Source organism: Gadus morhua, chromosome 8, assembly GCF_902167405.1.
Source record: "Gadus morhua chromosome 8, gadMor3.0, whole genome shotgun sequence".
NCBI classification, from domain to species: Eukaryota; Metazoa; Chordata; class Actinopteri; order Gadiformes; family Gadidae; genus Gadus; species Gadus morhua.
Window position 1 is genome coordinate 15,888,284 of NC_044055.1, and position 26,408 is coordinate 15,914,691.

General features: G+C 45.4%; 2 protein-coding genes across 2 annotated transcripts; both read left to right on the top strand.

Moving 5' to 3' along the window:
• The first annotated feature begins 572 nt into the window (after nucleotides 1-572).
• Nucleotides 573-9,559, top strand: prmt5 (protein arginine methyltransferase 5). Its single transcript, XM_030363798.1, has 16 exons — nucleotides 573-770; nucleotides 1,067-1,185; nucleotides 1,978-2,063; nucleotides 2,445-2,579; nucleotides 2,862-2,977; nucleotides 3,216-3,265; nucleotides 3,361-3,524; nucleotides 3,887-4,048; nucleotides 4,886-4,963; nucleotides 5,051-5,109; nucleotides 5,257-5,379; nucleotides 5,983-6,158; nucleotides 7,015-7,218; nucleotides 7,669-7,779; nucleotides 7,988-8,052; nucleotides 8,706-9,559. Exons 1-16 carry the CDS (start codon nucleotides 673-675, stop codon nucleotides 8,856-8,858), a joined length of 1,899 nt encoding a protein of 632 aa, XP_030219658.1. The 5' UTR covers nucleotides 573-672; the 3' UTR covers nucleotides 8,859-9,559.
• A 906-nt stretch (nucleotides 9,560-10,465) lies between these two features.
• Nucleotides 10,466-25,526, top strand: slc7a8b (solute carrier family 7 member 8b). The gene is made up of 12 exons (XM_030363626.1): nucleotides 10,466-10,599; nucleotides 11,189-11,377; nucleotides 14,133-14,337; nucleotides 15,668-15,819; nucleotides 17,476-17,601; nucleotides 19,171-19,324; nucleotides 19,913-20,036; nucleotides 20,644-20,747; nucleotides 21,355-21,451; nucleotides 21,834-21,983; nucleotides 22,914-23,091; nucleotides 23,583-25,526. The coding sequence occupies exons 2-12, from the start codon at nucleotides 11,230-11,232 to the stop codon at nucleotides 23,705-23,707; spliced, it is 1,563 nt and encodes a 520-aa protein (XP_030219486.1). The 5' UTR covers nucleotides 10,466-10,599; nucleotides 11,189-11,229; the 3' UTR covers nucleotides 23,708-25,526.
• Nucleotides 25,527-26,408: the final 882 nt, after the last annotated feature.

Genomic DNA, 26,408 nt, shown 5'->3' on the forward strand with positions numbered 1-26,408 from the left:
CCATCGTGAAAGATGCACACGCGAGCATACACCCCCCCCTCCCCCCCCCCCCCCCCCTCCCCCACACACACACACACACGCACACGCACACGCACACGCACACGCACACGCACACGCACGCAACACGCACACAGACACTCGCCAAACTGTGTTGAAGTTGACATCGGATATTATGATATTAAATCCTACGAAAGTGATAATATGGAAAGCCACGCGACAAACAATTATTTTTTGCTGAAGCGACTTTTTCATGTGCAAACCCACAAGAACGCATTCAAGCGATCGTTTTAAAATTCTAGGAATAGCTGTTATTTGTATTTAATTATTATAAGACAAAAATCTAACTACAATATTCAGCTTTAATTCCCCCTGTTAGAATATAGGATTAACTTCTACTCAATTCATGAAGAAATATTTGAGGATATGTTTAATTAATTTAAGAAAATAATTACCCGAATCGGATTCTACCTCTGCTGTTTCAAACTTTTGCGTAGTATCGTGATAGTTCGTGGATCGTGCAGCTGGAATGCAACGAAGACATTTTGGATCTTAATGAATTGAGAGCGCAATGAGTAAATATGTCTGGAGATCCAAGATGGCGCCAGTTTCCCCAAAACCGAGAACTGGATTGTCACAGTGCTCTCTCTCTCCATTCACTCACTCTGCTAAATCATGGCGTCTGGTAGTACAGGAGGCAGAGTATCCTGCGGGAGGGATTTGAATTGTGTGCCGGAGGTAGCCGACACTTTAGCAGCGGTCGCCAAACTTGGGTGAGAAGAATACACTTGCTTTATACTAGTCTGTTTTTGGTGTGGAGTTTACGTAGCTATTTTCTTTTGTGCACGTGAGTCTTGCTAGGTTAGCCGGCAGATGAATAGCACGTGCAAAATCACAATGATGCTACTCAGAGTTCCTACACTACTCTTTATCTCCAAAATCTTTTAATGTGTATTTCTCGTAGTTTCTCATGTTTACGTGCCATGATTTACGAGATGGCTATGGTAAGTGAATGTGTTTGATCCGTCCGGTTGTCATCACTGATCTACTTTTTGAACTCTGTTTGCAGGTTTGACTTCCTGTGCATGCCCCTGTACCACCCGAGGTTCAGGAGGGAGTATGAGCTGGCCCCCGCTAAAGACCGGCTCGGTGCCCAGACTCGGTCAGATCTGCTTCTTTGTGGAAGAGGTAACGTGGGTTTATATGTTGTGTATGTGCAATATATGCGTGTATGCATAGATGTATAGAAGACAACTCTTTCCACAACTGATGCTTCGTCAGAAAGCTATGGCATATGTATATGTTAGTCTCAATTTCGTTGATGCATTCCTGGGCTATTGAGGTAACTGTCGATGTGGAAGCATATGGATAATTAAGGTGTTAAATATTATAAACTGTTTCAAAATATAAAGCAAATTTCCATATCATATTCGGAAATGCTTGGATGTGCATTTGCATATTCACGGGGTTGGGGTGTGTCAAGTTAAACGTATTAGAATTATCCCACTAGGTAGTAAAACATACTGTGTAACCATTTTCAGCACAGTAGTATGAATAAATTCCAGTATTGCGTTCTCTATCGAATGCATTGCCTGGTCACAACGTTTGTGACCAGAATGGGCCTTATAATTCCAGTATTGCTGCTTGCAGCTTTTCCCAGAACCACTCATCCAAAGAACTACACACTTGACGCTGCTCTTCCTTCGGTGCTCCGCCAAGTGTGAATGCGATCGGCTGAATGGTGGTCGAGAAAATCGAAGGACAACCAGATATACAGAGACTCCTCTAATTATAGTTGGATGACCATTACCCAATTCAGACTTGGTTATTTTTTTCACTATCACTTGTGTGTTTCTTGGCCACGTTGCCTCTCCATTGGCTCACGAAGGGCCACAGGATGAGCAATCAGCGGGGAGATTTGCCTTGTATGCATGCTGACACTCCTTTCACTCTCTCCGTTCTTTTGAACGTCTCCCCCAGATTGGAATACTCTTATCGTAGGCAAACTCTCGCCATGGATCGATGCCGACTCCGAGATCACCACAGAACGCAGGAACTCCGAGGCCGTAAGTTCCATAGCATTCTCATTTCCTGCTCCTTTTGAAGCGGTAGGTGGTGTAATATCCCTTCCATTAGATTAGCGGGATACTGCCTTCAGCCAGGGCATGCTGAGATGACATTGAAGCATAACTTCAGCATACAACGGTACAAAGAATGAAAAATATGAGTTCATAGACTATAATAAAAGATCAGTATCGAACAATAACAAGAGATATCCCTATTAAATCAACATCGGGATCCAAAGCGCCACTCGTCTGTATCAACATTAATAGAAGTGCATGTTCATTTGAGTGGCCTCGTTCATCATGAAGGGCTTTTAGAGGGTTTATAATCATTCGACTGACATAAACTATCTTGTTCCTATGTGCGTGTGTGTTCCCTCCCAGGCGCTGGTCCAGGAGCTGAACTTCGCCGCCTACCTGGGTCTGCCGGCCTTCATGATCCCCCTGAAGGGAGCCCACAGCGCCAACCTGGCCCGTGTGCTGGTCAACCACATTCAGACCGGACACCACACGTCCAATGTAAGCGGACCACACACGTGACCAACAACCCCTAAGAGGGTCTATGATGAGTGAATGGTCGTAATTATCACTGTTGCTATGCAGTAAGTAAGGGGCAGTCGCATGTAATTATCCATGGAGAACGGCCAACACAAATGGGAGTGATCCATGCGCAGGGGTAGATATCTTCTGAAGTTGGGTGAATAACTGATTGCAGAGTTTTGACTTCGTCATCATCTTGGTTGAATGTGAGTGAATGTCATCTTTGGAGTGTGCAGACTTCATCATTGTGTGTCTCACCAGTTCTGGATCCGCGTACCACTGCTCGCGCCAGAGGACATGCGTGACGAGCTGGTGGAGAACGAGCAGGGCAAAGCCGCCCCTGATGACACTAACGTGGATGAGAAGACCTGGACCTGGTCAGTAGGTGGACCTTCATCGGCTTGGAACACCCAATGGGCCCTATTCACCTAGCAGCCATCTTGGCGCCTATTACTTCTCAATGCTAGCTGGATGGGGGAACTGAATCTGGAATTCTGCATTTAGTTCCTCCAGCCAGCTAGCCTAAAGAACCAAGATGGTCACTAGGTGAATATGCACATTGCTGTTGACTCAGGTTCAATTATGATTGACACTTTCCATTTTTTTTTTTTTAAGGTGGCACTCATTCAGGACTCTCTGTGACTACAACAAGAGGATCTGTGTTGGTGAGAGCACATAGACACATTGAGCAATGTCAGCAGTCGTGTTCTTGGGAGTTGTAGTCCTTCTGGTGCTGACTTTGATTTCCTTTCCCTGACAGCGATCGAAGTGGGTGCAGACATGCCCTCAGAAGCTGTGATTGATAAGTGGCTTGGGGAGCCAATCAAAGCAGCTATTCTGCCAACCAGCATCTTTCTAACCAATAAAAAGGGCTTCCCTGTGCTGTCGAAAGCACACCAACGGATAATCTTCAATCTTTTTAAGGTACTGGGCAATGCTTTACTAGTATTATGAAATTGTTAACTGTTCATTGACATTGTCCTAGAATATTTTAAGTCCTCCTTTTGTTTGTTGCCATGTTTACCCTTCCATCATGTACAAACTTCAATGTAAACATTTTCATTTGACAATATTCAAATGAAAGGATAGAATCACATTCATGTTTTGCTTAATGCAAGTTTAAATTCCTATTTTGCCTGGAAAAGAACCAAGATGGTCTCTAAAACATTTTTTCTAAAACACGTCAAAGAATAAAATCCTTCAATAACGTGTCAAAACAATATCCATTTCCCATCATCTTCAATGAGGAACATTGACCAAAATATCTGTTTGCCCCCCCCCCCCAGCTGGAGGCCCAGTTCATCTTCACAGGCACCAGCCGCCACAGTGAGAAAGACTTCCGCTCCTACCTGCAGTACCTGGAGTACCTCAGCCAGAACCGGCCCACGCCCAACGCCTATGAGCTCTTCGCCAAGGGCTACGAAGACTACCTGCAGTCCCCGCTCCAGGTGTGCATTTGTGTACTGTGTAGGCTGTGGTCTTCTCGGCCCGAGACTAGTGTAGATGCTCAGGGCGTCTGACTCCAAGCTGAGAGATGTCAGGTTTGATGCCCATTGTCCGCAGTCTGCCCGTAATTGTCCTTGAGCAAGATGCTTTTTACCGTTTCAATAAGGACCGATAATCTGTATTTATCATCCTAGGACAGGGATGGGCAACTGGCGGCCCACGGGCCGCATAATAATAATTGATCGACCAACAGAAAACTCGGTAAAGAAAGATGAGAAGAATTCATAGAATTCGAAGGCAAACCCTTGCGTCTAGTTTGCTTAGCGATATCAGTCATTAAAGATATCCACTTAAGTCGCCACTACAACTACTACAACTGCTTGTTGGGTTTGAGTTCATTGAGTTGTTGCACTTAATGTTGGGCCACTGTTTTTCAGTTTTTTGACTTCATTGAATGATGATGTATGTGAGCCCTTTGCGCTGATAAAAATACTGACCATTCATGTGGCTGTTTGAGCATGGAAAACATGAAATTAATGTATGTTGGTTCAATTAACATACCGTACATAGGTTATGATTCTGGATGATTTTTTAGGTAGTGGCCATCCCCAAAATGCACCAGAATACACAAAATCATATCTACCAAATTCAAAATTGTGTAGCTTCTCTCGGCTCACGTTTAGTTGAAGTGTGCATCCATGTGGCCCTCCGATGGTTATGATGAAAAATGTGGCCCTCTTTATCATGAAAGTTGCCCATCCCTGTCCTAGGATAATGAGTATCAGTACATCCCTTGAAATTATCTTCATGGCCGGTATTCTTATTTTTCTCACTCTCAGCCCCTGATGGATAACCTGGAATCCCAGACATACGAGGTGTTTGAGAAGGACCCCATAAAGTACTCCCAGTACCAACAGGTAACCGCCACAGCACCATAGCATAGAACTCCAACTCCCAGCATCTCCGGCTCAGTGAATTGACCTTTTCTTTACCTCGCTCACCAGGCTGTGTACAAGTGTTTACTGGACCGCGTTCCTGAGGAGCAGAAGGACACCAACGTTCAGTGAGTGTCCACAAACCCTCAGCTTGGGTTCATAAGACCCACTATGCTGACGCAGATCAGAACCAAAATAGAATATGAGCGACGATGAGTGTTCTGATTGGTCTGTTCCACACAAACTGGACCTGAACGAGATCTGCTCTGCCACAGGGTGCTGATGGTCCTGGGGGCAGGCAGGGGTCCACTGGTCAACGCCGCCCTCCGTGCTGCTCGCCAGGCGCACAGGAAACTGAAGATCTACGCCGTCGAGAAAAACCCCAACGCCATCGTCACGTGAGTTGCACTGTTACGCCATCTTGTCACCCTGCCGGGATGAGATGACAAGCCATTTATTAAGTACGGTGTTGAAGGGATAATATTTACACAACGGTGCAATAAATCAATGATTCGGCATAAAAGGTGAAATGGCAATTATTTACTCTATTTAAGAATAAAACTGGTCCATCCAAGTGTCGTACCGAGACTCTACTACTTAAATTTCCCTATTTAATCATACATTTAGATATATCAACCAACGGGATTGCCTACGAAGTCTGGATGTTGTGATTGGTCAGATCATCAAAAAGCCGCCTCTTGATGCTGAAGCAGCTCGGCTGGTCACCAGCCCATATTGCATCTTCATCGCGATACTGCTACTGCCTCAAAGCCTGAGAGCAAGCAGCAAGCTCCAAGTATAGGAGCGGCCCCATGGCTTGGAACCACGCGTTTGACAAGAGGGGGGCCAACCGTTATCCTGCTCCCTCTGTTGAACTACTGAGTCAATATTAAACTGACCTTGAGCACATGAAAGTGGGAACTTTAAAGTTCCCGAATCTCCCTGGAGTTCAGGAACCAAGACCCCGTCCACTGATCCACATCGTCCATTCTCCCGGCCAGGTTGGAGAACTGGCGCTTTGAGGAGTGGGGCGATCAGGTGACCGTGGTGTCATGCGACATGCGGGACTGGGCCGCGCCCGAGAAGGCTGACATCATAGTCAGCGAGCTGCTGGGGTCGTTCGGCGACAACGAGCTGTCCCCCGAGTGTCTGGACGGAGCGCAGCACTTCCTCAAAGGTACCGCCCACCGCCGTTCTGAACCGCTGCATAACACGCGTTTTTGCTTACATAATTGTATTTGGTGTAGGGGTTTGGGTGCTTGAATTTCCTCAGTATACCTGTAGGCATCTTTGAGCAAGATGCCCAAATGCATATTAATTTGTCTGGCTGCAATTATAAAAGGTTCTGCTCAGTGATCAGAATTGTCGCATACGTTTAAAGACAAATGCTTAGGGGGGTTCTGCATCTATCTGTATTCAACACACCGATGTGTTTAATAGCACACTCTTCAAAGTAGTCCACAAGTCTGATGCATTTACACCAGCTCGCCTAGTTCCCATGGGGTCAAGAGCATTCAGTCGCTCAGCCCCCCACCTCTGGAACTCTCTGCCTCATGACATCCAACACTCCAGTTCCATTATCACTTTCAAATCTCACCTGAAACCGTATCTATTCAGCCGAGCCTACTCCCTTTAAGTCAGTTGCATTCTTGGGACTAGAATGACCCCACTGTTTTTCTCTTGTACACTGTTTTATTATGTTTTTTGTTTGCTCTTATGAATGTCTGATTTTGTAAGGTGACCTTGAGTGTCAAGAAAGGCGCCCATAAATAAAATGTATTATTACTTTTATTTTTGCTTCTATGAACAACCAGTAGTGACCTCTAACAAGCTTCTGTTTTAATGATGGATCCCCATATCAAAACGTCATTCAACACCCGCGTCCGCATCAACCGTTCCCCTTCCTGTCGGGGAAACCGCTTCTCGGTTCTACTTCGCCGCACTCTCCGCGCGTCATGCCTCTCCCGGTGCTCCCTTTCTGTTTGGGATGTAACCCCATCTTCCATCCTGTCCTCCCCCCCCCCCCCCCCCAGAGGACGGCGTGAGCATCCCGTCTTCCTACACGTCCTTCCTGGCGCCGCTGTCCTCCTCCAAGCTGTACAATGAGGTGCGGGGCTGCCGCGAGCGAGACAAGGACCCGGAGAGCCACTTTGAGACGCCCTACGTGGTGCGCCTGCACAACTTCCACCAGCTGGCCGAGCCCAAGGCCTGCTTCACCTTCACACACCCCACTACAGGTGAGATCCCTGAAGGAGGCGGCCCTGTTCCGTTCCGTGTGCTGTTCTCTGTTAACACATTATGATTATATTCCTCTTTTCGGGTTGTCCTAATATGAACTGTTTATAATATGACCCCCCCCCCCCACCCCCCCATGTGCTTTGGGTTTAAAAGGCTTTTAAGGTGAACTTCATCCCCCCCCCTATCAGATTGATCAGCCATTGGGACTGCACCCAGCTGGGTGTTCTGTGCAGACACTGGTTAGCCTTGGTGGCTGTGTTTCCACCTCCATCATACATCAGGGTGTACACTACCATGTGTGATGTCAATAAAAAGTCAATGACTTGTAATGGTAGTGCACCTGGTGATGAAACAGGGAATGAAGGGAATTAACAAATGGGGGATGTAAAGGTTATGTTCTAAATTTAGAAAAACGTTCCAACCTGTCTTGTTTTCTTACGCACCTCTAGATATGAACAACAACCGGTATCAGTGCCTCAAGTTCTCCGTGGGCTGTAACTCGGTCCTCCACGGCTTCGCCGGCTACTTCGAAACCACCCTGTACAAAGACGTCACACTCAGTAAGGAACAAAACTTTGTGTGTGTGTGTGTGTTCGTTCTGAAGTCTATACAATGCTAATCCTGGCTTATGTAAAGCATTCTTAATGGTATGTTGGTTTTGAAGTCTGCTATTTAAATAAACTTGTCTCACAAAAAGACATTGTTTTGCTAAAGTTAAGAGTTGAGTGTTGATTCCTCAAACGTAATGTCCATGACTTTGTGTTACAGGTATCAAACCGGCAACGCATTCACCTGGGATGTTTTCCTGGTTCCCAATCCTTTTCCCACTTAAGGTCGGTCTACAATTATTTTTTTCTTTTGTTATTTCCAATTGAACAAAGTTCAAGGTTTATTATTTACATACTCATACAGGATGTGCAGTAAAATGTTTGTGTGACATACTCTGTATTTCTGTGCTTTAAATATAAAAAAATAAAATACAATATAAGTTTGTGGTGTGACTCAATACTATCTAGCCTGGCTGACGCCAGACCCCATCTCAATCTACATTGAGAAGAGGTCTGGGAACCACACATTAATTTTCTCGTATTTGATGCGTGGTTTACGATTGCCCGGAGCCGTTTATTGGGCGCTACGATTGTCTATCATATGAGTCTGTACGTAGCTCATAGCCAATCGTATTAATTATACCAGATGACGTATGTAGAGCGACAGAAATTCGATGAGGAAGAAGACGAAGGGTGTGTCGAATAGACGTCGTCATCGTCTTGCCGTCCCTCCCCGTTCTGTGACTGGTGTCCTATCTCGGGCCAAATTCGGATCCATGGAATCGCGCGCAAGTCAGCATGGGGATACCCAGGCTAAATACTATCACTGTTGAGCAGACAATTCCTCGACTGTCTCGACACTCCAATACACAACCACTCCTCAAATAGTTAATGCTCAAGCCAGTGTAAAATATTAACATCTTTTATTTTTTTTTCAGCAACCCATCCCCTTGTCCCACAATGATGACGTCACGGTGCGCTTCTGGCGCTGCAACAACGGCAAGAAGGTGTGGTACGAGTGGGCGGTGACCGAGCCCGCCTGCTCCGCCATCCACAACCCCGCCGGACGCTCCTACACCATTGGCCTGTGAAGAGGCCACGCCCCCCTCCCCCCCCTCCCCTACGCAACCAATCCACCATCGGGAATCCACGGAGCCCCGGACGATGACATCATAACGTGGCAGTTGGGACTGTGTTGGAATGCCTTTCCAATGGGCCTTGTTCACCTAGCGGCCCTCTTTGTTCTAAACCCAGGCGGCCGCTAGGTGAACGGGGCCAATAGTGTCCTCTTTTGTAATGGTTTTGGGTGGGATTTTAAGTTGTATTTGTTGGGTCACAGCGGTGAGGGAGCAGATGAAATGTGTTCTGGTTCAGACGCCAATTTAGTCGATAATATGCCAGTATTAACAACTGGTTGTTGGGTCAATTTCCTGAGGGCATGGACTATCGTTCAACACCTGTGTGGTTCCCGCATTCAGTTATTTCTTTTTGTTAATTTTGCCCTTGTGTCAAAGCCTACCCCCCTCACCCCCTCAGTGGTTGAGGCCCACTCTGCCTTACGGGGTCCACATTGCTTAGCCTCAGATTTGAAGCACTTATCCCCCACTCAGAATGACTAAACATTAGTTTGGGTCCCATTTTACATGTTGTTACTCCTGTTTTGGTATTTTCCACTGTTACTGTCTGGTCTGTATCAATAAAAGTTACTACGTATCCCCCGAATACATGGTTCACTGGGCCAAATGTGTTTTGTCCATTTGCAGTTGTAATAAAACAAATTGCAGGAACTCATCACTATGAATGATTTTAAAGGATGACTCGTATGATTTCTATTGGTAAATTTTGATTTGTCAATGTTTCACTGAATAGTATTTTATCATTGTCTCAGAATTGTTCTTCACCCACTGGAATGTTTTTGTCTCTTTTTTTTCTCATGTCTTTTCTTTTTATGATTGTCTTATTTCATTAATTTTTAATTGCCATTTTGGCTCGAAAAGGTAATTTGACCTCGCAATTTTGCCTGGTAAAATAAAGGTAAAATAATCTCCAGGTAATTCCCGAGTTGTGCGAATAGCTTTGAAAGAGAAACACACTTGTGCGAATTTGCATACAACTTGTCGAACATAATTGGATACACTAGGGGTCGCCGGAGCCATTATCTGAGTAGCCAGATAGTCAAAGTGTTGGTCGCTAATTGTTTCAACATGTCTCGGGTCTCATTAGCGTTCTTCGCATATTTTGAAATGCAAGCTGAACTTTCAGCCATGTCTCGAAATCTTAAATGTTGTTTTTATTGAACATTCAAAAGTTGAATCCGGCATGAATGGCTGACCAACCTATATTATCCATGCCTTCCACTGCGTGTGCTAAATATATCATGAAATGGGTCAGGGAAAGCTTCACATAAAGATGCGATCACAAACACAGAACTGACAGATTGCAAAACTACAGTTGCCATGTCTGGTTTGGATTAAACTTTTTACATCAGATTTGTTGTGCAATAAGCATACGTCTAAAATGGGCCTTGTATTGCAAGTTCATAGGCCTACTTAAAATGTTGTTTTTGCTGAATTTAATGTAAAAAGCTTTTTGACCTGCCAGTTTGGAAAATAGACCTGTCTCGTCTCTCTGCGTGAGGGGCGGGCCTTGATGTATTGACAATTCCCGGCGGCCTGATTGGCTGCAAATAACAAGCTTGTGTATTTCACGTTCATTTTCTCGTCGGGATTCATTTGGCATCTCGACCGTCCTGGTCAGCAGAAGGAAGTCGGTGGCAAAATGACGTCCGTAACTTAAGTTATAAATTCATCATCTAGTTCATGCAGTGAAGAGGTGAGTCGCAGTTTTTGTGTTGAATTCAAGTTTTATTTAATTGTGGCTCAAAGTGCAGTAGGTCCTTTGCGCTCATCGGGCTGGGATTGCACGCACCCTTGTAACCCCCGAACCGGTAGCCTACGATTGATCCCCTCTACACCTGAACACGTAGGCGTTCATCCAACATAATGCGCTTCGTTAGAACGTGACGCTGTTTTTTGGGGGGATTTAACTTTAAAATAAATATGACATGTATTTATTTTTGATGGACTTTTAATGATTGCAGTGGGAGTAGCTCTTTCATTCGAATCCACCAAATAATTAATGCGGGGACTTGGTGTCCAAAAATGGCAACCACGCACCCGAACTGCACGTCGATCCAGTAGCCTAGTGGAAGCAACGTTATCGGGCTGTAATCCACTCTTTAAACGAGGACATTTTGAAACGGGTCTTGAAGTTTGGTCCTCCTGTCGCTATTTGGCGATTCAACTCTGGAAAAATGAAGGGCACCTAAAGCAGCGGGGTTACAATAGACCTTTTATTCCACTCCTTGTTATTCGATATCCAGCCGTGCCCACGATCACCTGAGCAATTACCTGCTTTCTAGGTGCCAAAGGCGTTCACCGGTGGCTGTCAACATAAACGAAGATGAGTGACGGACCGAGGAAGCGGGGTGCCAGCAGCTCCCACTCGGAAAGCGGGGACCCCACGCCGGAGCCCGCCAAGGAATCAGGGGGAGGCGGTGTTGCTCTGAAGAAGGAGATCGGCTTGGTCAGCGCCTGTGGAATTATTGTTGGTCAGTTTTTAAGTTTGCCCTTTCTACTTCTGTCCCGGTTTCGTCATTCACCGTCCCACACCGGATAGCCCATTGTGTAGGGTTGAGCTTACCCTGTAACACAATCTAATGTTATTGGAGCGTTGAAGCTTTGGGAAGAAGTGTCTTGCATTATTACATTTTTGTTAATCATAAACTTAAATTGGGAGAAAATGTGAATAAACTAGATAACTTAATTTGATACATCTATAGGCCCTATAGATGTATAGGTAGAACTACTTTAATAGATACAGCAATGTGTCAACATCACATTGTGCACTTAAACTGATCTGTGGACTAAACGGCTTTCGACGCCCGCCCTCCCGGCCTCACCACCATCACTGCAGCACACCATGCAGGCCGATACATTTAATCTCGCTAATGTCCGTCCCCCCGTCACGTCTGTTGCTGACGCGATATTCACTGAATAGTGTTTTCCTTTTAACATATGACCATGCAAGACTTCCATGATCTGCTGACCCATGTGAAATAAATGGGGAGTGATAATTCAGATGGCGCGCGCGTCTGTGCGCGTGCATGGACAGCAACATAAAGGGTGTAAATCGTTTTCTGCACTCTAATTCCAAAGTATTTTTTTTTGCCGATAGTGGCTCTGTGTGACTTATTCAGGATGTCTCATCATGGTAATATTTAAGCCTACTTAATGAGCCAATTCAATTCAGCCTCCTAAATAGTTTGTATACACGACTAAGTGGCCTTTGTGTGCTTGTTGAAACTGAAATGTGCTTCATTGGTTGATCTGGATTGTTTGAGCCATCGTCAGTCAATCACACAGCGGCAGAAGTTGGTGTGCTGTATTGAAGATGAGGTACAACAAGACGAGGGGTTTGGACTGCTGGCCGTCCCGTATAGAAAGGTAGAGGACGGACTTTGTGTCACGTCCCATACAGGAAGCTGACATTGTTCCGTCGTTCGTTAATTTTTCTGCCCTCCTTGCATTTTCCCACCAAAGGAAATGTTTTCCCCCCCAGCCTCCGCCTGTTGAGTTTTCTGTTGGATGATGAGCTTTCGTAAAATCCAGCTCTTCCTGTTTTTTGAAAGAGTATGGAAGTCTGTGCAATACCGGCAGGCAGATATGGTACCTGTCCCAGTTCAAGCCTTTAAAAGGGACTGGATCCCGGTCTGGGTTGTAGTTCTTTTGTTTCTGTGTTGGATGCAAACCCAACAGTGAGGTAAAACCTCATCCGATTAGGGGGCGTGGTTTGAGTGGCCCTTGATTGCCCTATTTTTTTAGGGTGAAAGCCCTGTGTAGGGGATCATGGTGGGTTTGAGTCCCTTTTGTCTCGGGTGTCGAGACCCGACCTAGTTATTATAGTAGGTTAGAATCCCAGCAGGACAGGGGGTCGAGTCCCACTAATTGGTGCTGGGAAGTGGGTCTTTTGTAGTGTGTTATTGTAGCCCTCCTGCTTGTGAGTTCATATTATTGATCACTTGAGCGTGTAAATGGACGTGATGAATGGTGTTCTTGTACCAACGTCCCTCCTCAGTTCAATGTATGGATTTTCATTTGTCCCCCATGTTGCACATATTGCGACCCTTTTGCTGTCGGTTTCCCCAGAGAAGTGCTGCATAAACCTGGAAATAGCAGTGCATCTTCAAAGTAGTTGACGGTTACAAAATGTCCTTGAACAAACGTGACAATTTCCTTGTCTGGGTGTATCTTCTGGGCAATGAGAATGAATCACATTGTGGTTCTTCCTTTTGCCTCCCTTGGCGGATGTTTAGCCAAAGCGACTTGGTGAATTCTGATTCATATCATCGTGGAGCAGGTGGGATTAGTTCTGCATTCTGTAGCCTTGTGAGACATTCCAGATATTGAATTTTGCGTTATGGATTGAATATCCGTCTGGCCTTGGCTGGGCAGCAATTGTTTCCAAATATGGTCATGACAGTACATTGCACAAAAAAATCCACAGAATGAGATGATGATGTTGGAAGTAACACTCAGTTTGATTTTGTCTTGGTTGAGGAGTTGTACAGACTGCGGCACTCCATGGCCATTATAAACGTAAAGTCCTACCCCGATAGCTGACTTAGACGGTCGGTGAGTTGATTTTTACATTTATCAATGGTTTCAAGGAAGGCCTTACTGATCTACTGAGGGAAACGTAGAATGGAATGGCTCATGATCAGGGGGGTCCAACGAGGCTAGGAATGGTGTTCAACATGGCCTACAGGTGGACACTGACGACTGGCAGTCAAACTCCCGGAACATTAGACCATCATGCACTCCCAATAATGACCAATGCACAATGTTGCTTCCATGATTAAATGTTTGTTTGTCAATCATCTCAGAGGCAGCATTCTTGGGTCTGAGTTTAGCGGTTTGGGCATTTTGCTCAGGGATGCCTTTGGCAGACTGTAGCGGTTGGACAGCGGGCTTGGAACCTAGTGCCACTCAGTCTGGGCCAGGATGGTCTCAGGAGGTAGAGCCGGTTGCCTTTGTGTCGAGGTGTCCCTGAGCAAGACACCCCGATACTCACTGCCTCTCTGCATGGTCGACTCTGCCGTCGGTGTATGAATATTTGAATGTGAGGCATAATTCGCGCTTTTAAGGGACACCAGTCTGAAAAGCACTGTATAACCGCAGTCAACATCCCAATCATCCAGACAACCGAAGCCCACATTTGTCTTTTTTTTTTTTTGTTTTGTTTTTAATATGAAAGTCTGTTCTGAAAATTGATTTAATGAAGTTGGTTTGTCCACCGTCTCCCAGGCAACATCATCGGGTCGGGGATCTTCGTGAGCCCCAAGGGGGTTCTGGAGAACGCGGGCTCCGTAGGCCTGGCCATCATTGTGTGGGTGGTGACGGGCGGCATCACCGCCATCGGAGCGCTCTGCTACGCCGAGCTGGGCGTCACCATCCCGAAGTCTGGGGGAGACTACTCCTACGTCAAGGACATCTTCGGCGGCCTGGCGGGGTGAGGTGTAAGGCTTCAGCAAACGAATGGAGTTCGATTTCTCAAGGGGTCTGGGTCAGGTTTTATGATGAAATATATGGTGCACTTGGCTCTGGTTTGCGTGGGCACTCTCGATATACAGAACTAAGCTGCAAGCAATATAGTCAGATAGAATTAAGTAATATGTTAAAGGATACTTACATTTACACGCATTACATTTGTGTTAAAGGAATTGTTTATATATTTATATTGACATTTTAAAATATGAAACTGTTGGCGCTTTGTTACTTGGGTTGTGCTGCTTTTATATTCAACTATAGGTAGTTCCCTTCAGGGAACTCCGAACTTGGAAAGAGACGTTGAATTTGATGTTCCACACTCTGTTACTGGCTGCACACCAGGCCGTAAATAAAGACGACTGGACAGCGGTAGTGTAGCTCTCTGTATACAAGCTCTGTCAAACTCCTGGCTCTGCCGCAACAAATGCCAGTTCATAAATTCAACCCACCTTTCAAAAGGAGACAAAGCATGTGCCTCATGAATGCCCCATCCCCCCCCTTCACCCTGCTTTCCAACCCCATCCGCTATAAAAGATGCATGCGTGCTACATTCGACATTCTACACTGTTGCTCTTTATGGGCCATCACACATCTCAACAACACTCCTTCTGTGGGGCTGTTGTTCAGTCCCAGGCTTATTAGGTGTTCACACACAGCAGGACCTTCATGCACCACAGCACCAGAGTAACGAAGACCACCAACTAGGGGTACACACGTACGCTCATTAATTCACAAGCACCTTTGCATGCATGCTATCATTGATTGGGAGTCCACTGATGGAGACGGTACTTTTATTTTCGGTTATACATTTCAGTTTGGGACCACATCCAGAACCCATTTCCCCGATTTCCCAGCTGGTTTAATAAATCCCATCTCATTAAATAATTATGCACGCTCCTTTCTCCGAGGTCTGTGTGTGCTCTGGTGCCATCTCTATCTTTCATCCCTGGTTCAGTGCAGAAGTATAGTTTTAAATATAATGTTCAGACAAGAAATGACTTTCATGTGAGGGAGGGGGGGGGGGGGGGGGGGGGAGACATCTCCATATAGCTGCAGCCTTTATACAAACAGACTTACAAGTTGGATACACTGCTGCAGAAACGCAGTTTAAAGATTGGAGATTGGAGTAGCAATTGGTATGAGAAATACAAGGTGTGTGTGTGTGCGTGTCCCCTCAGTGGGGCCACAAACAAATGGGTCGTTAAAGTCGCATGTTCTCACGAACACACTGGCGTGGGACCCCGCCCATCCGTAACCATGGGCCCTCCCCTCCGCCCCCCCTCCCTCACCAGGTTCCTGCGGCTGTGGATCGCCGTGCTGGTCATCTACCCCACCAACCAGGCGGTCATCGCCCTCACATTCGCCAACTACATCCTCCAGCCCCTCTTCCCAAGCTGCCTGCCCCCCGACACCGCACTGCGTCTGCTAGCCGCCGTCTGCCTGCGTGAGTCGGCAAAAGAAATGCACCCTTTTTCTGCGGTTTCAGACCAGTGGTTTAAAGCCCCGGAATTAAACCCACCCGCCGTGACTTGTGGGTTTAATACGTTATCCCATCATTGATTGCGATCTGTTATGTTTGCTTTAGTTTTGAATCATTGGTCCCTGGCATATCCTCGATCGTAGACATTATATAAACATTGCTAATGGCAATTTTCTTGATTGCTAATCGCAATGTTCACATAATTTCCTGGTAAATGTGACGTTTTCCATAATCAAACCACTTTAACTTGGTGTGCCTTGACCTTTGGGTTGCTCCTGGTGTGTCTAGGGTCTAAACAACATTGGGAACACCTGGTGTAGAGAATAGATGTAAAGTTTGGAATAAATGGGGGGGGGGGGGTCAGGGTTGATGCAGTTAGACTGAAGTGGTAGCTGGGGCATGGGGGTTCTCTCTCTGGAAGGCAGGTCTTTGGTCCGATGGGGCCCGGAGGCCTTGAGGAATAGGATTGCTTTGTCTTGTTCTTTTTACCGTGGAATGAGTTGTGGTCCTCCTGTTATTCCCTTGCCAGACAAGCCCCGGAGGCAACTCATAATTGTCTTGTATAAAGCTGTCACTCTCTCGGGCCGCTGCTCATGTGAAACTGATTATATCTGTTTGTTGCTAATATTACAGTAACCTGACAACGTCTTAGAATGATTCCTCATTGTGTGGGAAACAATTGTGTGTGCATTTAGATTTTCTCACTTTTTTTGGAGCTGTAACCAATTTAGATTTTCCCTTCCTGTTGCGATTTGAAAATTCTAATTTTATCACTAACTATACACAAGCCTTGAGGACTCTAAAGCCGTTGAGTATCTACGATCTGGAAGAAAATCAACTTCATTTAAATACTGCTAACAAACCACTGTTCTCCGGACTAGTCCGTTGGGATCCTGGAAACATCACAAACCCCTCCCCTGCCAGGTCTGGAGCCAAAAGCGTGTTGATGTATCGCATCATGAAGGCCATTTATGAAACGAATGCCTGTTTATGATCATAATATTGCATTGGCACTCATTGGTTGAACAGAATCGTTTTAAGTTGGTGTGAGGGTCTTGGGGCTCCGGGACCTTGTATGTTGTTCGATAATTTGTATAGATTCCCCCTCGATCTGCATTGGAATTTTGTTTACGGCTCCTGATGTTCCTGCCCTGGTTTGCCTCTCTGGCCAATAGCAGCGCGTGCTTGTTTTCGTAAGGCTTTTTCATGCTTGTTTTCGCGGGTTGGGAAGGGGAGTTTCAAGGTCATCTGAATGTCAGGGGTTGGGTCCAATGCATTCACTCCGCCTTTATTTACCCTAGTTGCATTGGTGGCGAGTTGCACGTCAGACCTGAAGTAAAATGCTCTTCTATATAAAGAATCCAACGATTCATCGTCCAAAATGTAAATAGGGGAAGGGAAAGCCATGTAATTGTGTTAAGAAAGTTGTATTTGAGGTTGCTCTTGGTCTATATAACTAAACATGCAAAGACGAACAAAGAGAATAGTTAAATCCGGACAACATGTAAATTCCTAGAATTTTAGGTTTAGAGTTGTGGATTACCAGATTAATTGTTTAATGCCATTGTTCTGTGTGCTGTGTTGGGGGTCTGTCTGCTGAGTGGGTGTGTTTGTGTGCAGTGTTGCTGACGTGGGTGAACTGCTTCAGCGTCCGCTGGGCCACCCGTGTCCAGGACATCTTCACGGCCGGGAAGCTTCTAGCCCTGGGCCTGATCATCATCATGGGCATCGTTCAGATCTGCAAAGGTATCTTCTGTCCTCCGTTCCCGATCTCCTGCAGCAGCGTTTCAATCATGCCATCGGTTGTCCCAAAAGCACATTCCAATGTGCCCTCTTGGTAGTCCATCTTGATCAAGAACTCTAGAATAACTGAGCAACCCGTTGTGGTTGTTCAGATTTTATGTATGCAAAAAAAAAACGCCAAGATGGCTGCTTCACGTGAAGCCATCCTAGGGTCATTCAGCAGACACTGTAATCCAGAGGGAGCTGCAGTGACTGGAGATACACGGGGGGCTTTCAGAGGCCCAGGGGCTCGGCGCATTTTGCTCACGGATACGTTAGGACGAAGACACCGGGGATGGAGCTGGGAGACCCAACTCCCGAGCGACTACCCTGTCCGGCTCTCTCTCCAGTCCCCACCGTCTCATCTCCATGTTAAATACTAGCTCCTTCATGTTTTCAACCAACAAGAGCTAATTCACTCCCTGAATCCCATCTTCCCTTATAAGCATGTAGGGAAGCGGAAATACCTGTTGCAATATGAACCTCTAACACACTCAATTTATGTGTTTTAGTTAGTTTAGTGAAGAAGTGTGATTTACCAGAGAGGTCATATCTTTGGATGCTGTTAAACTTGTCAGAGAATTGCTCATGAGCACGGTATATTTACCTTCTTGTACTTCTTGTAGAACATGGTGTTAAAGGAATCTCTTCAATGGATGTGGGTGGAGCTTCAGCTTCTATTCACCAAAATAAAAGCCAAGCCACAAGATGATACTTAAATCGCTGTTACAAACACCAATGTATGGGAATGTTGTAAGTACATAGACCAATACAGGAGTGGACAAGCCCAGTAAGCTAACGTGTTGGCTCCAGGCTTTGTCACAGCACAGTTATTTACCTGCTAAACCGCTGCAAGACAAACGGCTCCAAGATAAGAGGGTGAGCTGGCACCTCCACCGTAAAGCCCTCCCCTCTGATCCCGGCGCACAGGATTTCCATGAACCCAACGTGAACGAGGGATTATAGTCTCCTGTTCGTAATCCACAGGGACCCACTCCCTCCCTCCCCCAGGGAGCCCTACCCTCCTCCTCCCCCCCCGCCCCCCTCCTCCACTCGTGATGCTCACCATTACTGACTTAATCACCCGGGGTGTCAGACTGCCACAATGGCCGCTTGGAACGTGGGCCGGTTTTTCCTATATCTGCCTGGGATCTTCATGTGTGCGTGAATGTACTTGTTGGCTGCGCAACATAGGCGTTCCTGGAATCGACCCCCTCCGGTTTTAACATTCTTTTTTGGTCCAGTTGCACAACCTTTCCCTAATATTGTTTGGTCATGGTATATTTGTGTGCATACATGTTAGTCTGCCTTTGTTTGCATGGTTATACATTTAATGATTCTATAAATTATGCAATGTATACGATTTCTACACTATCTAAAATCCAAAATTCACATTTATGGTTGAAGTAGGAAAAAATTGAAATACTGTTCTAATCACTGCAGAGTATTTGTTGCCATGGCATCAGAACGGAACAGAGTGTTGGCAGCATCAAAGGCTGTTGTGATGATGGAGCCACACGTGTCTCTCCCCAGGCCACTACTACTGGTTGGAGCCGGTGCATGCGTTCGAGACGTTCCGGGACTACGAAGTGGGGCTGATCGCCCTTTCCTTCCTGCAGGGCTCCTTCGCCTACGGAGGCTGGAACTTCCTCAACTATGTGACGGAGGAGCTGGTGGACCCCTACAGGTGATGGAGGAGGCCCGGGGACCAGACGGAGTAGTGCACACAGCAAGTTGTATGTTCTGTGTTGTGTTGCATAACCAAGTGTAACCCTCCCAAATTTGTGATTTGGGCTATGGTAGTTTTACATGAATCATCAGATGAGGTCCTCCCTTGGCTGCTGGGCAGGACAATGTTAGGCTTTTCAACTATCCGCCATAAGGTGCTGGGTTTGAAACCCACTGTCCCCGCAGAGTATCTGGAAGGATCCCTACGCAACATCTACCTAGCTGTTCCACAACAACATGTCTTTATTGTGAGTGTGTGGATGATGGCTGGTTCAACCAGCCTCTACTGAGCCCTAGTTAGACTGATTGGACTCTGGGGCTGGGTGAGGATGCACGCCTGTTACACATTGATCAATCCGTGTGCACTGGTTAAACAAGCGCCACAAGCGCTCTGATTCATTATCTACAAATGTCTACAATAAAGCAGTTTCCTTCATCACCAACCTGCGTGCTTTGTCTGTAAAAATAATAAAAGTCCCCTAGGTGGATACACAAAAAATATAGTTCCCTTAGTGAGTAAATATTAATTATCTCTCGGCTTTTCCAGGAACCTGCCCCGGGCCATCTTCATCTCCATCCCCCTGGTCACCTTCGTCTACGTGTTTGCCAACATCGCCTACATCACCGCCATGAGTCCCCAGGAGCTGTTGGCCTCCAACGCCGTGGCCGTGGTGAGTAAACACAGGTAGTCTTGCGGTTGAACCCTCGACGCCAAGGTCCCGGGTTTGATTGCCCCTCAAAGGTCTGCTGTTTAAAGGTGATCGGACACTGACCCTACACCCCCTACAATTTCGCGAAAGTTTATGTTTGTAGACTTGTTTGGAAAAAAGAGAATTTTTAATCTGTTGACAGAAATGCTGCCCCGACACTGGGTTTTGTGAGGCGTTTTTCCTGGCCGTTTGCACCTTAAGTTAGGCATCCTTAACCCTACCGGCTCCAAAAAAGGGCCCATATTTACATTACATGGTTGCTTCCTGAATGTATAAAATGCATGTTTCATGCATCCAAACAAGGCATGTACGGTAGTTGCATTGCTTGGATTTTCCTATCCGTTGGTTGTTAAAAGTTTGTCCCATTGCAGACTTAAATTATTACTCAAGTGTAGTCGTGCTAATTGTTATGATTGTGTTTGAGAAAATGGATTGTTAGCATTAGCTCAGCCTCAAACCCTGTTAACTAGCATGCTGCATGCAATCAGAATGCTAGTTTAGCAATAAGCATGTGGGTCCAATCTCTGTCTGTCTCTCTATCAACTGTGCTTCCATGTCTCTCTCCCAGACATTTGGAGAGAAGCTGCTAGGGGTGATGTCATGGATCATGCCCATCTCTGTGGCCCTCTCCACCTTCGGGGGGGTCAACGGTTCGCTCTTCACCTCCTCACGGTCAGTCTGCTCCCTCGCTCTTCTTCCCTCCTCTTATTTCCGCAACTGTGTTGGCGGTTTACTTTGTGCAGGATCGCGTCAGTCCACACACAATAAGGTCTGAACTGAAAAAGAAAAAATATTTTCAATGCCCAGAGGCTCAGATGCTGTAACTGACAAGAGGGCCATTAGTAAATTGCATTTTTGCTAATTGATTGGTGGTCATAAATGTCAGAAGCCAATTGTTGGTAAATTGTTAGATTATTTATTGCTAGTAATATGGCAGTAAAGGCCTTCATTGGGATTCCCTGTGTTTCACATCAGAGGCAATCTCCTCTGCAAATGGAAGCCTTCCGTTTGTAGGAAATCCTGACATAAAATCTGGAATATTGATTTCCGTTGAAGGAGTGCAGAGTCATCGTGCCACTTGAGACTTGAGCCGTCTGCCCCACCTCCCCACCCTTCCTCCTCTCCTCTCAAGCTTTGCCACGCCATTCCTGCACCCCGTCCCCCTACATCAGTGTTTCCGTTGGGGCGATAAACTACTGCCCAAGCCGACACCCCTCCCTCGATGCTGCCGCTCCGAAGACAAATGGGTTGTTTTCTGGCGCCTCGTTCTCTTCTCCAGGCTGTTCTTCGCCGGCGCCCGGGAGGGCCACCTGCCCCGCCTCCTGGCCATGATCCACGTCAACCGCTGCACTCCCATCCCCGCCCTCCTCTTCACGGTGGGTCGCGCTCCACCGGGGTGGACGGGAGCTAAGGACCAAAACACACACGCTGGGTTCGATTTATAACAAAGAATGTAGACTTTACCCGAGCCTATGGTTTAAGTATTTGTTGGTTTTGGTTCTTTTCCACCATTTGAGAAAAGGATAGTTGAACAAGCGTATTCTGATTTCAAAGTCACTATATTATATATATTTTGATTCCACTGCGTTATTTTATGCAAAAATGCAAATTTTGTGAAATGGCTTCTTTCTTTGGGTTGGTTTTTATACAATTTGAAATTAATAAAAGTACAGAATGTCACAGATGTTAAAGCATACCTTTTGTTTTTTCTGGGAAGACTGCAGAGAATAATCAACTTTCTCTGTTCCCTCTCCTCAGTGCGTCTCCACGTTACTGATGATGTGCACTAGTGACATCTACACACTCATCAACTACGTGGGCTTCATCAACTACCTCTTTTACGGAGTCACCGTCGCCGGGCAGATTGTGCTGCGCATCAAACAGCCAGACCTCAAGCGACCAATCAAGGTACAAGCCCTTATTTTCTTGGGTTGACATTCTTGGCTTACAGAAAATAAAATTGGCTTTGTTCTATATTTTAACTTGGATCAGCACATTAATAGTTTATTTTCATAAGGCAACCATCAATGGCGAGAACATTCCCAAGCAAACCCAAGGATGTTAAAGAGCATCTATTAGGCTTTTTTGACTTATAAACGTTATAATGATTTATAGTCATGTTTAACCATACTAAAGTGTCAAAGGATGACGTACATGCATTTAGACGTATTCCCTGTTTACCGTCTGGGGTAGCTGTGCAGAGCGCTAAACACTAGGGATGCCGGTCACAATTCTCTTCCTATTTCTGCGATTTATCTACGTAGAACAATCCGGATTTTCCATGCATGGTAATGTTGCAACATGCTCTTCCGGAAGGTAACCAATCACAACAGAGTTGGGTTGGCAGGAGGGGGGGCGGAGGAGGAGGAAGCCGAGTGTTGTCAGAGAATGCTGAAAGCGCCCAGATGAGAGGAAGAGTTTCCCGTAAATCCACAGTTTCTTGTGCTGTGATTCGTGTCAGGTTGCTCAATAGGAGTCATAAGAAATGAAGACCAGAAAAGTATTATATTAGGAGATCTTTAATAAAATTCAACCATTGGAGACGTAATGGGGCAGGCTGGGAAAGTAATCGCTGTGTTTGACTCTACTTGTGGTGTTATTAAAGTGAGTAGTTATTGAGTTTACAAAAGGTTCTAGGTTCCAAACCCCTGTAGGTATCCTCCTTAATGCCTTGTCTGGATCAACAAATGCGTCTGCTAGATGACTAGACGGTACGTCGGTCCATGTATAGGATTGTGACTTGATGTTAGTTTATTATTATGATGATGTGTCCTGCAGATCAGCCTGGGGGGTGCTGTCCTCTGCCTACTATGATGATGATCATGTTGTGTCCTGTAGATCAGCCTGGTGTGGCCTGTCATCTACCTGCTGTTCTGGGGCTTCCTGCTGATCTTCTCGCTCTACTCTGAGCCCCTGGTGTGTGGCATCGGGCTGTTGATCATGCTGACGGGCGTCCCAGTCTACTACCTGGGTGTCTACTGGGAGAACAAGCCCGAGTGGTTCGACAGAGGCCTTTGTAAGCACAATGGTGATGTTTACACCTGCACTATAACTTTCCTGCTGCAGCTGTTCGATTCATTAAGGACATTCTCAGGACTTGAACGCAGCAATCAACGAGTCAATCCGTCCAGGTTACCTTTTCTCTCTGAAATGTTTTATTCTGGTCCCCTTTTTGCTCCTTCTTAAACTAAATGTAGCAACAAATCACACCACTAGATGATGCTAATGGCAAAACTTGCCTAGTGCCGTTTTAATGTATTTTTTATTCTTTGTCACTTTATTTATATTTTGCACAGGATGATAAAAAGAAAGTGATTGGGCAGTAGATGAGATGTGAATGGAATGTGGAGAATAAAGACATGAACAGGTTAAATGTTGAGGCCCTGTGGATATAGGCTAAAGAATACAACAATAATATGTTAAAATAATTATGTTGGGGGGGGGGGGGTTGTTGCAACTGTAGTTTCTTCAATCTGCTCCTTTTCACTTTTGTTTTATCACATGCAGGTAAATTGACCCACGTGTGCCAGAAGTTCTGTTCCGTGGTGTACCCTGCGATGGACCAGAGCCCACCGGAGGAGGAAAAAGGAGATGGGCACGAGGAAGACGGGTCGCTAAAAGTGGATGGTTGACGCGCTATCCAATGAAACCGTTGAAAAGGACATGATTGAAACGCATGGGTTTAAAAAACCATGCTGGGGACAGAATCCTGGGAACTGGGAGGGAAATGGTGCACGACCACTTGATGATCAAGAACTGAGTCATTCTGCTGCAGGGCTTGGTTTTCCTGCTTTCGTCTTCCTAGTCTCTTTGAATGGCCTTAATTCTGAACACCACTGCCTCAAATGTAGTTATGCCTGGCAACGGGTGATGCAAGGTGCAATGTCGAAGTTACGAACGAGGTCAACTTACCACACACACCGTGTTCATGTTAAAAAGCCTAATGTGTTTTTGTATGGTCTTTCATACTGTCTGTGTTTGGGGGAGGACGGGGGTAATATATTTTATTTGTATTGTTCATCACGTGATATCACTATAGTAGCACTAACATGTCGCACTTCTAGCTAACTGGTTGACACGTTTTATTACATTGGGATTCCGTCATGTGATTGTCAAATATGTTTGTCTTCTGAAATAAAAGCCTTAAATGGCTTTTGAAAGAAAACTGTTAGTGATGATTTCCGAGTTGTATAGTTGTGGAGTTCATTTTTGTAAGAAGTACTTGCATCTTTGAGACTAGGTAGTCCTGCTAATCTAAACATTTTCTTAAAAGGATTACATTAAAAACAAGTCGGCAATTAATCAAACCTAAAGATGCCTTTCGGATCAAGGAAAATGTCAAGGAGCCAGCCTCATTGTTTATTAAGGGAATTAAACTAAAGTCTAAAGTTCTCATCCATATTTTAAATCCACTTGTTGGCGCACCTGAAACTCGCGTCATCGGAGTCGGCAGAGTTACACCGCAGTGCAAGATCAGGTTGCGGAAGTGATGGCTAAGCGGCCAAACATTGGGGAGGACGGCATTGGAAGAATGAGAGCTAGACAACACATATTTAAACTTGGGGTGATTGACGATAATATTTGTGTTAATTTGTACTTTTCAGGGGAAGAGCTGCACAGAGCCATAAATAGAAAAGCAAAGATTGCGTACGGTGTGCGTATGCAGGGTTTTATAAATCGGAATATCTTTTGGCGCACGCAAAACTAGGCTTTTGGGCGTATGTACACTTTTAGTAGCGATCCCACGCACAGTTTTATAAATGAGACCCCAGATGTGTCAGGTGTGCGCCCTCCTTTTTAACACTATTGTCTAGCACCTGTGGATTACCTTTGGATGTGCGCACAACCCCTCTTCTTAGGTGTGCGAGAGAGACATACGAACGTACGCTTACCACTTTTGTAAATGCCATATATATACTAGTACATTTGGATCGTGTGATAGGAATAGATCTATTCCGATTAGAAATCGGATAAAAAGTGTCCATGTAAACGCGGCTAGTTTGTTGGATTCATGTTAATGTGTATTTAAAGACATTTCAATTTGTGGAAAAGATTGCGGGGGGAATATGTTTTTTTTCTAATCCACCAAAACTTTCGCGACCCCCCTGCAGTACCTCTGCGGACCCCCTGTTGAAGACCTGCGGACCCCCTCAACAGCGTGGCCACTGAGTGACATGTGTAACGTAACAGCCAATCAGCGTTTAACCAGCCAACCGTTCCCTGCAGTGCAGTCCGGGTTGAACCGCAGCAAATTCGCCTGACAAAACTTGCGCAGCGACAGGGCAACAAATGTGTCTTTTGGTGTGAACGCATGCTCTTTTAATTGTTGTTTTTTTGGTAGGTGCAGTGTGAATTGTGCAGTCGGTGGGCACATTTTGAGGGTGCCCAATATGGCCATGACAATAGCGCTGCAAGAAATGCCTCAAAATAAAACAAAGATTTGAGATCTTTGGTTGTTTTTATCATTGGATCTTTTGAATAATTAATATCTATTGCATATATAAACCCACACATACAGAATACCATTCACAAATATATACAAGTTTTAACAATACTTTGCTAAACTTTTCTTGTTGAAGTTATTTATTTAGTTGAATTGATTATTGATGTTTTTACTTTAAGTAGTTTATTTTTTTTACATTACTTACATTGCACATACTGTACCCCTGAAATCTTCAATATATATATGGCTACGTTATAAAACAGCATCAACAATGTACATGGGGTGAGTAGTGATGTAAAATAACTTGATTCTGCAGTGGGAGCATTATTTGATAGGCAATTGGTCTATCCACACTGTACCCTGAAATCTTCAATAAAGACGTTATAAACAAGCATCAAAATATGCTCCCCATATTCTTACAGTGTGCATAGGGTGAGTAGTGGTGTAACATAACGTGATTCTGCAGTGGGAGCATTATTTGAAATAGACGATTGGTATACAGATCAAATAGGCCTACACTTGTGACGTAAGGTCGCATTTTCTGATAGGGTAGCATGATTTGATAAGACTCTGCTATCGAGTCGCACTACGGTAGCAACATCTGACAAGGGTGCAGAAATTGGCAGAACATCGGCCAAAATAATGCACTCTAGCTTTTAAAAGCATAATGTTCAATGTAGCTACTATAAATCTCTCGCGTGAGTGACAGTGAGTGACTTCACCACCTAAAGTGAGCTTAGATCAGCTTAACTGATCTGAGGACAGCAAAGGCAAGACATTGACAACGAACTGACAACAAATAAGCAGAAGTGTAGAGTTGATCTGACCTTAGACCAGCACAGAGTTTATAACTTTATTGCAGCCGCTGCGTGGGTGCTATTGTAATTGGG

What these genes read in the sequence shown, in the direction of transcription:
- prmt5 (XM_030363798.1), top strand. Translation starts at nt 673, where the DNA reads ATGGCGTCTGGTAGTACAGGAGGCAGAGTATCCTGCGGGAGGGATTTG. An exon ending in GCAGCGGTCGCCAAACTTGG is followed by an intron (nt 771 to 1,066) that starts GTGAGAAGAATA and finishes CTCTGTTTGCAG; the next exon opens with GTTTGACTTCCTGTGCATGC. An exon ending in CAACAAGAGGATCTGTGTTG is followed by an intron (nt 3,266 to 3,360) that starts GTGAGAGCACAT and finishes TTTCCCTGACAG; the next exon opens with CGATCGAAGTGGGTGCAGAC.
- slc7a8b (XM_030363626.1), top strand. Translation starts at nt 11,230, where the DNA reads ATGAGTGACGGACCGAGGAAGCGGGGTGCCAGCAGCTCCCACTCGGAA. An exon ending in CGCCTGTGGAATTATTGTTG is followed by an intron (nt 11,378 to 14,132) that starts GTCAGTTTTTAA and finishes ACCGTCTCCCAG; the next exon opens with GCAACATCATCGGGTCGGGG. An exon ending in GTGGTTCGACAGAGGCCTTT is followed by an intron (nt 23,092 to 23,582) that starts GTAAGCACAATG and finishes TATCACATGCAG; the next exon opens with GTAAATTGACCCACGTGTGC.